Genomic DNA, 13,398 nt, shown 5'->3' on the forward strand with positions numbered 1-13,398 from the left:
TAAACATTGGCTCCGACCAGGCCGTCCTGCAGGTGGGATGGTGGGGGAACCTGACTTTCTAACACAGGGCCCAGCACCCACACAGCATCACCCTCCATTCAGGAAGACGAACACTCCAGGCCCTCTGCCCCTTCGCCATCTCTACTTCCCTTCCCACCTCGACCCCAGTCCAAATCTCAGGCCCTTCCCCTAAAAGAATGCATAGGAACCACCCAGCACGTACTTGTGTGTGTGTGTCTCTCCACATGCATGCTACTAAAATGAGTGTGGAGACCAAGAAAGAGGAAAACATGGACTACAATAAACACTGATCAAACCTAGGAGAGTTGAGGGGCATCCCCAGGATGGCAGCTGTGTGCCAGGCAGAGTGGGTCACTGGGGGGAGGGAGCCTCAAGCAGGGCAAAAGTACAGGAGCGACACCCTCAAGGGGATCAAAGTGACTGAACACATTGAGAGGAGATTTAGATGAACTGGCGGAGAGTTCAGGACTTAGTGTTAGTACATAGAAAACTGAGCAAATGAAAAAAAAAGGCAATAACTTCAAGGAAAACAAAAAGCTGGGCAGAAAAAAGATCACAATTTACCACAAGGCTCATCTCTAAATACACAGACATCATCATGTAAATACTCAACACTGATGTAACCAAAGTTATGAGAGAAAAAAAAGATCTAGGGAGGATAGTGGATGGTAAGAGCACGTGTGTAGTGGGAGTGGGGGACAGAATGAAATGGGAAAACCAATAAGTAACAGTTCATGTATGCTATTTAGAAATAGAAATACAAACCAAAGAATCAGCAGAAAAGTTGAAAATGGTTGCCTGTAGGTGAGAGGGTGGGAGGAGAAGTCTGAGGGCTGCAACTAGCCGAACTCTGACTGCCTCGGCCTCCTCCTGGACACTATGGCAGCCTTCAGCCCCAGGTCCTCCCCCACCTGCCCTTTCTCTGACCTTGCTCTCAGTCCCTGGTCCTGCTTCCTCCTCCTCTCCCTGAGTGCAGTGCCCCAGGATCAGGTCCCACCCTCCTCCCTTCTTTATCAACCTTAAAAAAAAGCACCAATATTCAAATTACTCCCAAACTATATCTCCAACCTCTGTGGCCCTCCCAAATCCACTCAAGACTCAGCTTCCCTCTTGGCACCTCCACTCAGACATCCAATGGCAACTTAAATTCCACAGTCCATATCAAGCTCCTTACCTGCCCCCTCACCCAGCTTCTTCCTCCCACGATTCACTTGAGGTAGCCCTCCTGACAGGTCTCCCCGCTTCCACCCTGAACCCTGCAGCCTATTCTCAACACAGCAACCAGAGCGATCCCTTTACATCCAAAGTTTTCTCCAATGAATCCCATCAAGCATCCATATCTCACTTCAGTTTACAGAAATGCAGGGGACAAAGGAGTCTGTTAATGCTACAAAGATGCAACCAGTGAAAACCAGAGTTTGGGAAACTCCAACATCAAGTACCCAGCGGATCTTCACTCATAAATGGAGGGGAAATGTGGGAGGAGGTACCGTGACTAAGAAAGACTTAAGGGACGCATCAAGCAGATTCAGCCGATGCACTTGGCCTTCCTATTCTGAGTCTATAACCCATGTGGAATATATTATTTTAGACACTAGGGGACTATGGACTGGGTGTTAGATGACATTAGGGAATTGTTGTTCATGCTCAATATACATGAACATGCTCAGAATACATGCTCAGGAAGTACTTACTAAATTCAGATTTTGATTAACAGTAAAAGCTTAAAAATCAGATTAAGACCAGTCTCCTACAAGAGGTCACCATTTCCTCATATGTAACATCAGGGTAATAAAATCTTCCCCCTGCCCCCCGAGTTGTCAGCACTGAATGAAAGCAGACAGTGATATGAGCGCCACCAAGGGTAGAACATGATGGAGGACTGGGCACTCCTGTTCCACCAGGACGCTCCCCTCGCCTCCTCTACCCTCCCTGTCTGAGGGGGAGAGAGGTGTCTCCAGCCACTCATGGTCAGCCAGGCAGCCCACTGTGCTGGTGAGGGTTCCGTCTCCAGTGCCCCCATCCGAGTTCCTCACCCCCCCACCCCAGCACAGCCTGTTAACCACATTCCCACCTCCAAGGTGTTCTCGGCAAAGACTCCAGGTCCAGGGCCTCTATTCCAGAAAATCTAAGTTGGCAGGGAAAGCGGGAATGAAAATGCCTTGCGGGGTGTCCCATGGGCCCACCCACACAGGGGCAAGGAACCACTGCTAGCGGGAGGGTGGCTCTGGGCAGGGGAGACCCAGATGCTGGGGCCCAGTGTGGCCCCATTCCCACCTTCCAGCCCCACAGGAGGGAGGAATGACCTAGAGAGAGCTGGGAGCAAAGTTAAGTCAATTTTTAACCAACGCAGCAAGATATTAGACACTCCCCGGTGTGCTGCAAGGGGGCTCCAGCACCCCTTCGGAGAGAGGCCTTTGAACCACCACAGCCCATACCCTCACTTTACATGGGGAAACTGAGGTGGGACAGGAGAGTGACATGCCCCAGGGCTCACAGCAAGGCCATGACTGCGGTCGCCAGAATGCAGATGTCCAGGCCCCGCTGAAGCCTTGTGGCTGAGTGCCCTGTCAAGTGCATCCACAAGGTGACTAACAGTGGCAGCAGGCACTAGCACTGGGCAGCCACCCAGGAGGCAGGTGCTGACCTCCCCTTGAGGAAACTGATGCTTGGAGACTCAGCAACTTGCTCAATGCCACAAGTGCAGCAGTGGCCTGACTGGACATCACCCCATCTTTAGTGGTCTAGGACACGCTGGGTGGAGGGTATGTGTGCCTGTGTGCCCACTCAGCCTCTGGCCACAGGTCCCTGCACCCCAGCCAGGCCACGCCCACCCCCTTCCAGCCACAGACGGGGGGCTGCTTGGGTGACCCAGCCCAGCAGGCACTCAAACCCTTGGCAGGATGCCCCACAGGTCCCTGGGGAGCAAACAGGCCTGTGCGGTTACAGGAACTTGGCTCAGGGCCTGGCACCAGCCAGCATCCACTGGCAGCAAGCCATGGCTGCTGCTTATTCCATGAACAATCCTTCCTGCACCCCCATCCCTGGGGAATTCCCCCCAGGAAAAGACACCTCCCAGAGCCACCTGTGGGGCTGCTGGAGTCCCAGAATACTCTAACAGGAAAGGGTGTTCCCGAAATAAATTCCGGTTTGGCTTGTCTGCCAGGGCTATGTCCAGGTTTGAAGGTTGAGTGCACTTGGGGCTCTCTGAGCCCAGCAGCCACTCCTCCATCCGGACCGCAGAGGAGCCAACTCCCCAAGGACCCAGTGCTGCAGAGGGATGTAGGATGTGTTACCTTCCAGGGCCCCCACCTCCACCTCCCACTGCCCCTCAGGAGGCCCAAGCCCCCTGGTGGAGCCCAGGGATCAGACGGAACTTCTGGGCCTGGACCATGACCTTGGATTTCCAGCCCTGTGTGGGCAGCCGAGACAGGGGTCTCACAGACCAAGTGGCCAAGCCAATGCCACCCCGCCTTTATTCACTCGTCCTCAGGTTCCAGTCAGACACTTGGATTTGGAGGGCACAGGAAGAAAAAATGGCCCTGAAGACCCTCCCAACTCACCGCACAGGGCAGGACCCACTGGGCAGCCTCACCAGCTCAGGCCAGCCCCATGCCCCTTCCCCAGGGGGGGCCAGGCCTGGCTGCCCAAGACCCTTGGAGGGGGCACCCAGCAGTGTCCTAGGCCCAGACAGCTGGTGCCATCTTGAAGCTGACACAGAGAAGGAAGGGGCCAGGTTGGAGAGTGGGGTGAGGGGTCAGACACTCCCTGTGTCCAGGCCAGAGACGCAGCAGGGGTCAGTGGGGGACCCATGCTAGGCATGGGTGGGATCACCCTTGTCCTGCCTCCTGGCCACCTCAGGAGCTAATCCAGCCCAATGCCACCAGCACAGGAGACAACAAAGGCCCCCTCGTTTCCCTCCTGATCCTGGAAGTGGCCAGGGGTAGGGGGGTGGGGGCAGGGGAAGGTGAAGGGAGTCAGGGTCAAGGCCCTGGGGGGCAGGCAGGGCCAGGCAGCTCGGAAGAGCCACTTAGGCCCACGGGAGGGCAGGGGCTGGCTGGGCCCAAGCCCCCCTAGTGTCGGGGGTAGCTTGAGATCCCCCAAGAGGAAAGGAGGGGACTCAGGGAGGAGGGGCAGGCCTCGGCCATCAATCATGTCCTGTTCCTGGGGTTTTCAGCCCACTGGGAGCAAGGCCCCCTTCCCCTCCCAGGAGGTGGGCCCACAGGAGAGGAGGAGGCCAGCAGCAGGCTGCACCCAGATCTCCCAGAGGCCAGGGGAGGGGCACCGGCGCGCCTTAGGACTTCTTGGCGTCCTGCGTGTTCCGGCGTTTCAGGTCGCTCAGGTCGATGGGCTTGAAGGCTGCCAGGGGACAGAGTGGTCAGCGGTGGGCGCAGGTGGAGAGGCAGGGTCTGTCCCTCGTCCTGCCCCTGCCTCTGAAAGCCCTGGGACCCAGCCCACCCTGCCAGGCTGTCTTGGAAGCAGGAAGCAGGTGGGCCTTCCTGCCCCCAGCTCAACCCCCTGGCCGGCCCCTCCCTCCCAGGCCAGCCCCACTCACTCTTCAGGCTGGGGTTAGGGACCTTCTCCACATACTCCTCCACCAGGCCCCGCTCGCTGCCCGACATCTGGCTGCGCAGGTCCCGCTCCACGCCCTGCCAGGCTGCAGGAAGCAGGGGTGGTCAGGGGCTCTAGACCCCCAGGCCTGCAGCATCAGGCAGTCCGGCCCAGTCAGTGTCCAAGCTGGAGGACACCCTCTCCTGACCTTTCCCCCCCAATCAGAGTGGCCCCGCAAGCCCCCTGCCCCCAACTCCCGCTTCACAGCTTTTGGCCCCCTGGCCTAGCCCGTTCTTGACTTGAAGTTGTCCCCAACACACCCCCATTCCCTCGGGGAGCCCTGCCCAGACCATGCCCCTTTCAGCCTCATGGTACCATGACCAGAGCTGCAGTCACAGAGGCATATGAGACCCACTGGGGTACAGCACTTCCTCCAGGCAGGCCCCCCATCTTTCCCGCCTCCTCCATCCCCCACCTCCTGGCACAAATGTTGTGCACACATGCTCCCACACGCCAGCCACACCACTTGCAGGATGCCCCAGGTTCCCCAGGGGGCACTGTCTTCCACGGCCCCCCTCTCCCCGAGCAAACACCACTGGCTCCAAATACTGCCTCTTCTGGGGTGCTGCCTGTCAGGAACACCATAGCGTTGACCGCCTGCCGTGACCAGAGCTGGGTCCCCCCACCTGCCTGGGGCGGAGTGAGGGTACAGGGGCAGGAGGGGCTCAAGGGGCCTGGCTGGGGGCACCCCGTGTACCTTCGTAAATGAAGCGCACATTCTCCTCGTGGGCCGGGGTGAAGATCTCACTGCTGTTGGGGGGAGAGCGGGGGCTACTGTTCCTCTTGCCGTTGTAGACGACTCTGGAGACAGGGGAACTGGGGGAGCCCAGCCAGTGAGGAGGGGCTGGGGGCAGGCCCCTCCCACCTGGAGGCCACTCCACTGCCCAAGACCCACCTGGTCATCGCTGGGGCGTCTGGTCCTCGCACTCCACTGCCGGATCCCCTCGGCCTCTGGAAGGGAAGCCCACGACACAGGAATGGGACGGAGACCACCCTCTCCAGAAGGGCTCCAGAGATGGGAAGGGCGTAGGGTGCATCTGCCTCCTCCCTTTAGCTGTGGCCTCCCTGCCTTCCAGGAGACAGGGTCTAGCCACAATCCAGCTGGCTAAGGGTGCGGCAGGGTCAGCCAGATGGGGCTGGGCCGGCGACATGCACGAGTCAGAGCCACATGAGCTCCGAGTGGCCCCTGCACTTGGACCACTGCTGCCTGGGAGCACCTTCCCCAGAGTCAGGCAGCTCTGTTGACATTCCCAGTTCAAGTCTCAGAACACCAATGCCGGCAGAGCGTGGGTCTGTGGGGAAGGCCTGCGATCGTCCCAGGGCCCTCACTGCCTGCAGGGCCTAGTGTGTCATTTCTGCTGAGCCTCAGTTTCCCATCTCTAAAATGGGGATGTGCTTCCCAATGGTGAGAAGCCCAGCAGAGCCTGCCCAGCTTCCTGGTCCCCGGGGTGTGACGGAAGGGCTGGGGGAGGGCTGTGAGCCCGGAGGAAATCCCCAGGCCCAACCTAGTGACCGAGACCCTGGGGTGTGTGCTGTTTACAGCCTCTCTCTCAGCCCAAGGGACTATACAGCCCTGGATGGGGGTCTATTTTTAGGCTCACTCTCAAACTGGCCAGTTGGACAATGTGCTCTCTCTGGCTGAGGACACACACCGCAGGGTGAGGAAGCTGGTTGCACAGGGCCAGTCCTAGGCCTGGCCTTGCTCCAGAGCAGGGCAACCCCAGGTGCCGGGGGTGTGGGGGGAAGCCTGGGAAGGGCCTTTGAGCACAAGTGCCTCCCCCACCCACCCCTGGAGCCGAGGGGCCCCAGAATACTTAGAGCATGTAGCCACAGCCCCTCCTGAAGGGCCAGGAGGATGAGACACAGTGGGTACCTCTTCTCTGGCTCCCTTGGCCTTTAAACACCCGCACAGGGGGACTTCCCTAGCAATCCAGTGGTTAAGACACCGTGCAGGGGCCTCGGGTTCAATTCCTGGTCGGGGAACTAAGATCACACAGGCTGCACAGCGCGGCCGGAAAAAAAAAAAAAAAAAAAACAACCTGCACAGGTAAACACAGCCCACAGGTTGAGGCAGCAACAACAACAAAAAAGCATAAAGCCAGTTTCCTGGGGGGGCACGTGGAACCCTGTGCCCTCCCAGGGGAGAGGCCCAGCTCCTCACAAAGTGACTTCTTTCCTAGACTCGGGAGATCTCACTGCCCATGGGTCTCCTGCCCAGGCGCCAGCCCCACGAACACCAAAGAACAGAGGGAAAGCCCTCTCTGGCCTGAGGGTGCCCTGGGGACACTCAAAGGGCTCAAGAACGCTCAAGTCCCAAGGGGCTGTCGGCAGCAGGATGAGGTGGGAGGCTCCAATTACGCAATAGGAGGGAGGTGCCTGGAGGATCAGCCAGCCCCTGACCACTCTAGGCTGGCCCCTCCTGCCCAGGCCCCCTCAGCCCTCCTGCAGTCTGTCCTCTCGGACCTGAGTGGCCACTTCTTCAGGGTACCTGCCTTCCCAGCCTTGCCCATCCCTGGGGCCTCTCCTTCCAGGGCAGCCTCGGCCTCTTCTGGTCACAGCTTCTGGGGGCTGCCTGGCCTTTATGGGCACGTGCCTTTGGCTTAGGGCCCCCTGCTCAGTCTCAGGCCTAACTCAGGTGCCAGACCCTCACAGCTCCCGTCGCCCTGCCTGCACACATGCACGTGCACACATGGCTCTGGGGTTCTCTGGGCACCTACCTGCTCCCCTTGGTCACTGAAGTCCCGAGGCCTGTGCCCCAGACCCCTGGAGCATTCAGAACCCACAGTGGGCACCCACCCCTCGCTGCCCCCACCGGCTGGGCTTCCCGACCAGAGGCTAGTATCTCCATAAACCACGGAGCTGTGCACCTGTCACTGGGCGCCTGCCCACACAGATTTGCTACTTGAGTTACAAGGTTTCTGGTGCCCTGGACAGAGTGGCCGGGAAGCACCTTGGCCAGGTGCTGGACACCCGCAGGCTCTCACGTCCTTGGGACTTGAAGGGCGAGTAAAATGACTTTTTAAAAAGGAGTCACCGTCTGCCTCCTCTCGATGCGGGAGGTCACACCTAACCAGGTCCATCTTTAATGGCCTGTGTCCTACCAGCTGGCCTTCCTAGATGTGAGGAACCCCTGAGTCCTCCGTCTTCTCCCAGCAGCTCAGCCTCCCTCCAGGGGCCTGTCTCCTCAGAACCTTGTGCTGGCCCTGCCCTGCCCCTGCTGAGATCCTGCCACCTGGTGGGACGCAGGGACACCAAGGCTTCTCCCGAGTGTACCAGCAGCTTCCCGAGAAGCCAGGTCCCTGCTGCTCCCCTGAAGACAGAGGGACAGTGAGCTGCACTCGCTCACCTTCATCACCTCCTGGGGCTCCTCCAGGGAGCCGGGCCCCCATGCTGACCCCAAAAGAAATTTCCATGAAAAACCTAACAAATATGCACGCCCCATGACAGCTATTCCAGTCCTAGGTGTGTATCGAAGGGAAAGGGCCACGTGGCCACTGGGAGGTGCACCGGAGTGACCAGAGAAGCAGTACTTGTCAGCGCCCAGAGGGAAGAGCCACTGAAAGGGACCCATATACACAGGGCCTGTTTCCACTACAGAAGGTGACAGCCATGGGCACGAGCCACAGCAACAGTGGGCAAATCATACGACTGATGTTAAAGACAGAAGCCTGGGGACACACGGCTGCTCCAGCAGAGAGGGCCGAGCCGCAAAGGCATGGATGGGGGAGGGAGAACAAGGTCAGTGAAGAGATGACCAAGGGGGCAGCTGGACTCAAGGAAGACCTAGACGAAGAGGTGACTGCTGGACCAGCAAGACAAAATCTCCATCGACCTAGCAAAAAGGGTCTCAGTGGAGCGAGGGGAGGAAGTGGGACCATCAGCCAAGACTGCCTGTCCCTGGCTGCGAAGGGAGGTGTGAGGCCTGGGCTGACAGTGGCATGTGGGGTGAAGTGGAGGGAAACCCAAGCACATTTACTGCCCAGAGAAAGTGCTAAGCAGGGCCACTACAGAGGCCGGTGTGGAGGGGCCAGGTGACCAGCAGGCTGGGGAGAATGGCATGCCTGGAAAAGTGCCAGGGACACCTAAAAAGGCCCCAGCAGGTCACAAGAGTCCCACTGAGGTTGGAGCCTCAAGTCCATCTGGCCAGCAGCGAGGGAGCATCCACTTCCGCAAACATCTCCCTCCCTTTGTTTTCTTTGACTTTTGCTCACAGTGATTATCAGGCACAATTATTTCCTCAAGACTGGAGCTCAAATCCTCATCACATTTCCTATATCCCATCAACTCTGAGAAACTTTTTTCCTATTTTAATAGCTTTGAAATTGGGCTGCATCTGGCAATCGCCAGCACAAAAGTTAGCAGCATTTTTCCATTCTCAGTGGACCACAGAGGCCCAGCTCACACCACTGAGATCTTAGATCTGATGATGCAACCAGTCTTCCCTCAGCCCACAGATCCCAAGCCTCCACCCATGTGCTCTTACTTCTTCCCATTCCCACCCACCCCTGGTCCAACATCCACCGCTCACCCTCCAACCCCTGTGTCGGGACAGTATCTTGCACCATCCTTCTCCATCACCGGTATACGTCATGCCAGCACGATCTTCCCAAGACCCACCCTGCCAAGTCACTGCCCACCCAGACACTACCAGGGTCTTCTACTGCCATCAAGCCCTCAGTCTGGCCACAATCTATCTCATCAGGTGTCACCAGCTACTGGGCCCCCCACTCAAACACAGTCTGTGCCTCAGAGCCACCTCTGCTGCTGCCGGCGCCACGGAGAACCATACACTGCCTCCCAGTGTGCTCTGCAGGCCTCGACTGTTGTCCACAGCTGACTAGCCCATAGCGGCCAGCGGGCTGCATGCTCGGCACCTGGCAGGGTCCAGAACCACTCTGTGAGTGGCGGTTGTCCATCCCTGCTCTGTTGCCCCTGGGCAAGTCTCTTCCCTCTATGGGCCTCAGAATCCCCATCTGAGCCAAAACATTCCCCAAGAATGTTCACCAGGCCTTCCTGCTCAACAGGGACCCAAGTATAGCCACATGAAGTCACCATCTCAAACAAGATCTCCGTGGCTGCTTATCCAATATGATGATGGACAGGGCAATCACAGAAGGAATGTATTGTCCAGCTGGGCACTTCTGAGAGTAAAAGGGCTGCTGTTGATTACGAAGCGTGAGCCAGGATAGCCCTGGGCAAACCGAATGCAGAGACAGCCCACTCAGGTGTGGTGGAGACCCACAAACGTAGAGCACACTGTGAAGGGGGCAGCAGCACTGCCGGCCACAGCAAACGTTTGCCAAGGGCCGATTGTAGGGCGGCCACTGCACTGAGCCAGCTAGGACCCCGATAACCCCCATTTTGGAGGCTTGACAGGTGAAGCAACCTTCCACCCAGCAGAATGGGGTCTGGACCCCAAGGGCCTCCCAACCTCTGGGCCTCCAGGGCCACAGCAGTCAGGGCTAGGTCAAGATAGCTCAGCTGGCTTGAGCACCCGAGAGCCTGCCCCCACCCCTGCCTGTACTCCTGGCAGGTTCCTGACCCCTGGCACTGATGTGGTTCCGCTCAGAGACAGGGAGGGAGTCCTCCTGGATGGATCTATGTAGCACCTTGCTCTTCCATGGGAACAAAGGGCTACAGAGACCTCCTGGGAGAAGGCATGGGGGGAGGGGGCGCCAAAGCCCAGTCTCCAGGCCCCCAGTCTTGAACTCTTTCCCCACACACAACCATCTGCCTAAGGACGGGGCAAAATGACACTCTGTGGTCTGGGAAAGTGACAGTGGATATTCTGGAGTTAGAATCAATGATGCAATTGCAGCCACTCTGTGTTCCTTTAGAATTTTTGATAGGTACTCAAATTTTCTCAGACTCCACTTCCCCTTCATATTCTGTGTCTTTGGGGCTCTCAACAGCCCAGTTTCTACCAATGAGACTTCTAGAAAACGATCTACCACCCAAGCAAGTGCCAGCAGGACACTGTCATATGAGATGCCAAATGGGCCTGGCAGTCTCTTGAAGTCCCCCAGGCAAAGCCTCTAAGCACTGCACCACCCCTCCCCCACTTTCCTGGGTGTCAACAGCGGCTCCCCTCCCGAGCAACAAACCCTACCAACAAACCCTAGCGTATGCACCCCCCTCCCTCCTCATGTGGAAATCTCACTAGCCCTTCCACTCACCCCAAATCAAGCCTCCTCCTTCAGGACTCAGCTCCTGCCCCCTTCCCTCCCCACCTGCACTCCTCTCTAAAAGCTCTAGACACTCCCCACTGACATCTCAGGGCCTTTGCTCAAAATGTCCTGTCTACCCAAAACTATCGCGCTGGTCCCTGGGGGCCCGGCTAACGACCACCTTCTCTGGGAAGTCTCCCTGGGACAGGTCGGGGACATGACTTGAGCGCCTCCACGTTACCTGAAGTTTCTCACAACCTGGGCTGCTTCTGTAATTGGAAATCTGATGTCTGCGGCCTCCCCGCTGCGGCTCCCGCCCACCCCGGCAGCCCCCGGGGCTCGGTGAGCTCCCGAACGGCGGGCAGCCTCTTACCCCCTTACCACCCTGCACCCGGCACCGCCCCGCCTGGCTCAGAGGCCAGGAGCTTGGGACAGGCTGGACGGCGGCGGAAGGCGAACCGCGGGAGCCCGGCCGGCCGCGCTCAGGGGTCAGGAAGCATCATCAGGGCTGCTCCCCGGACGATGGGGCGGCTGCAGCTTCACGGGCGGAAAGGGCGGCCCGCTGCCCTCTCTGAGCCCCGTGCCCGGCAGGCCCTCCCTGCCCCGCCGCGCCCCTCCCTATCCTCCGCCGCGGCGGGCCGGGCACCCCACGACCCCGCCCGGGGCCCTCCCCTCGCGGCCGCCGCGCCAGGGCGGGTCCCGGCCGCGCCCGCCCCGCCCCGCCCCGCCCCGCCCCGCCCCGCGCCGCCTCCGCCGCCGCCGCCGCCGCCGCCGCCGCCGCCGCCGCCGCCGCCGCCGCCGCCGCCGCCGCCTCACCTCGCCCTCTCAGCCGCCGCCACAGCTGCCAGGGGCCCGGCCGGAAGTGACGCGCGCCGCCGCGCACGCGCACGCACGAGGGCGCCAGCCACGTGACCGCCGGCGCGCAGGGTAGGGGCGGAGACTGAGGGCTGGGGCTGAGGGTCTGGTGTCCGTGAGGTTTGTGGAGTTGGTGGCCCCGGGGAACGGGGGATGGCGGGGACGGGCTCTCGAGGCAGCGGGGTTCTGGGGGTCCAGGCCGGCGGGGTCAGGGTCCTGGGACAGACAGGGCCGGGGGGCAGAGGGGTCGACGAACTGCAGGGACTGGCGGTCGGGAGCCGCGGGGCTCTGGCTCCTTGCTCCGGCACTGCCGGACCCCTAGACCGGAGTGGAGGGGGGGGTCCGCTGACCACCGGAGCCGAAGGACTGGGACGGGTCGGTCCCCAGTAATCAGGCCATCACCACGGGCTTGGGAATCAGGTTTATTGAAAAAGTAGAAAGTTTCGCAATAAAAAATTCACCTGGAGGAAAAGCCAGGCCGGGGTCGGGGGGCGAGGGTTGTGCCCAAGTATGGGGTCCTGGCCAGCCTGGGCGGCCCCCAGCCCGGCTGGTGGGGCACTCCTGGCACCTGGGGGAGGTGGGCACCTGACGTCTCCAGGGAAGGCTAGAGCCCTAGGAGGGCGGGGCTGGGCTCAGTCCATCTTAGTCCCTTTGAATAACTCCACCAAGTCCTTGAAGTCAGGGTCAATGAGATCCGAGGGCAGATCACCATCGTCGTTGGCTGCTTCTCTGTCTGCCCCCAGGGAAATGAGGTACCTGGGGTGCAAAGGGCAGCCCTGGTTGAGGAAGGGAGGTGGCCTACAGGATGCTCACCCCTGCCCCAGGGTAGCAGGCTGGGGTTCCGAGGTCCACCTGTTTTTTATTTTTCCAGGTGAGGTGAGGAGGAAGAAACCAGACCTTTTGGAAACTACGGCTGACTTTTGCAGTTTTCTCTTGGGAGGGCAACAGGGCAGAAAGGAGATTCCAGAAGCCCTTAGGGTTCTTAGCTACACCAGCAGAGCCACCTTTTGAGGGACCACATCCTGGAGGCCACCCTCTCACCTGGCTATGTCAGGGTATCCATCGCTGCAAGCGATGTGCAGGGGTGTCCAGCCTGTCTCATCTCGCTGATGAATGTCCGCGCCGTATTTGACTAGCAGCTTCACGCACTCCAGGTTTCCAGAAAGCACTGCTTCGTGAAGGGCAGCCAGACCTGGACAGGACAGGAGGGGTCAAGGCTCAGGCCTTCCCCTGCCGCCCCACAGACCCTCACTGGCCCCACAGGCACTCACCTGAGGGGTGGATGGTGTCCAGGGAGACTTTCCGAGCCCGGATGAAGCGCCCCACCTGCTCCAGGTCTCCTTGGCGGATGTGGTCCAAGAACAGGACATCGTTAGGGAAGTGCACACTGCGATCAGCCAGTAGCCTCCGGCGCCGCTGCCTCGGGCTGTAGCGGGCATAGCGGGCAGTTCTGCTGGGCATCCTGGCAGCTATGGTGTGGCCACCCCTGTGGGGACCCTACTGCTTTGGGGAGGAAGGTGCCCAGACCAGAGTGGCTTGCAGGCTCTTCTGGCTGATGATAACCTCCAGCGCAGCCACCTCAGTGCTCTCCGTGCTCCCGCTGGCCAGGGCACCTCCTGCTTATATAGGGCCCGCAGAGCTATATAAAGCTGCGCAGTCATGCTTACACCCGAGGGGCTGAAACTGAGCCGCTCCAGCCGTGCCCTCAGGATCATGTTTAGTGGTTCATCTTTCAGCCCACCTG

At 59.6% G+C, this 13,398-nt stretch overlaps 2 protein-coding genes across 3 annotated transcripts; both read right to left on the bottom strand.

Moving 5' to 3' along the window:
• Positions 1-3,471: 3,471 nt before the first annotated feature.
• On the bottom strand, positions 3,472-11,701 carry MCRIP1 (MAPK regulated corepressor interacting protein 1). 2 transcript variants are annotated; one of them, XM_082442209.1, is made up of 6 exons: positions 11,616-11,647; positions 11,041-11,068; positions 5,528-5,583; positions 5,330-5,448; positions 4,577-4,678; positions 3,472-4,380 (listed from the first exon to the last, which is right to left on the bottom strand). In XM_082442209.1, the coding sequence occupies exons 3-6, from the start codon at positions 5,533-5,535 to the stop codon at positions 4,316-4,318; spliced, it is 294 nt and encodes a 97-aa protein (XP_082298335.1). In that variant the 5' UTR covers positions 5,536-5,583; positions 11,041-11,068; positions 11,616-11,647; the 3' UTR covers positions 3,472-4,315. The 2 variants fall into 2 exon arrangements, with proteins under 2 accessions (XP_082298335.1, XP_082298334.1); XM_082442208.1 differs by lacking the exon at positions 11,041-11,068 and having other exon boundaries at positions 11,616-11,701.
• Positions 11,702-12,063: 362 nt separating this feature from the next.
• Positions 12,064-13,259, bottom strand: PPP1R27 (protein phosphatase 1 regulatory subunit 27). The gene is made up of 3 exons (XM_082442205.1): positions 12,926-13,259; positions 12,696-12,846; positions 12,064-12,410 (listed from the first exon to the last, which is right to left on the bottom strand). The coding sequence occupies exons 1-3, from the start codon at positions 13,113-13,115 to the stop codon at positions 12,287-12,289; spliced, it is 465 nt and encodes a 154-aa protein (XP_082298331.1). The 5' UTR covers positions 13,116-13,259; the 3' UTR covers positions 12,064-12,286.
• Between the last annotated feature and the right edge of the window lie 139 nt (positions 13,260-13,398).

The sequence above is a fragment of the Balaenoptera physalus genome (genome assembly GCF_965194825.1).
Source record: "Balaenoptera physalus genome assembly, chromosome: 20".
NCBI lineage: Eukaryota > Metazoa > Chordata > Mammalia > Artiodactyla > Balaenopteridae > Balaenoptera > Balaenoptera physalus.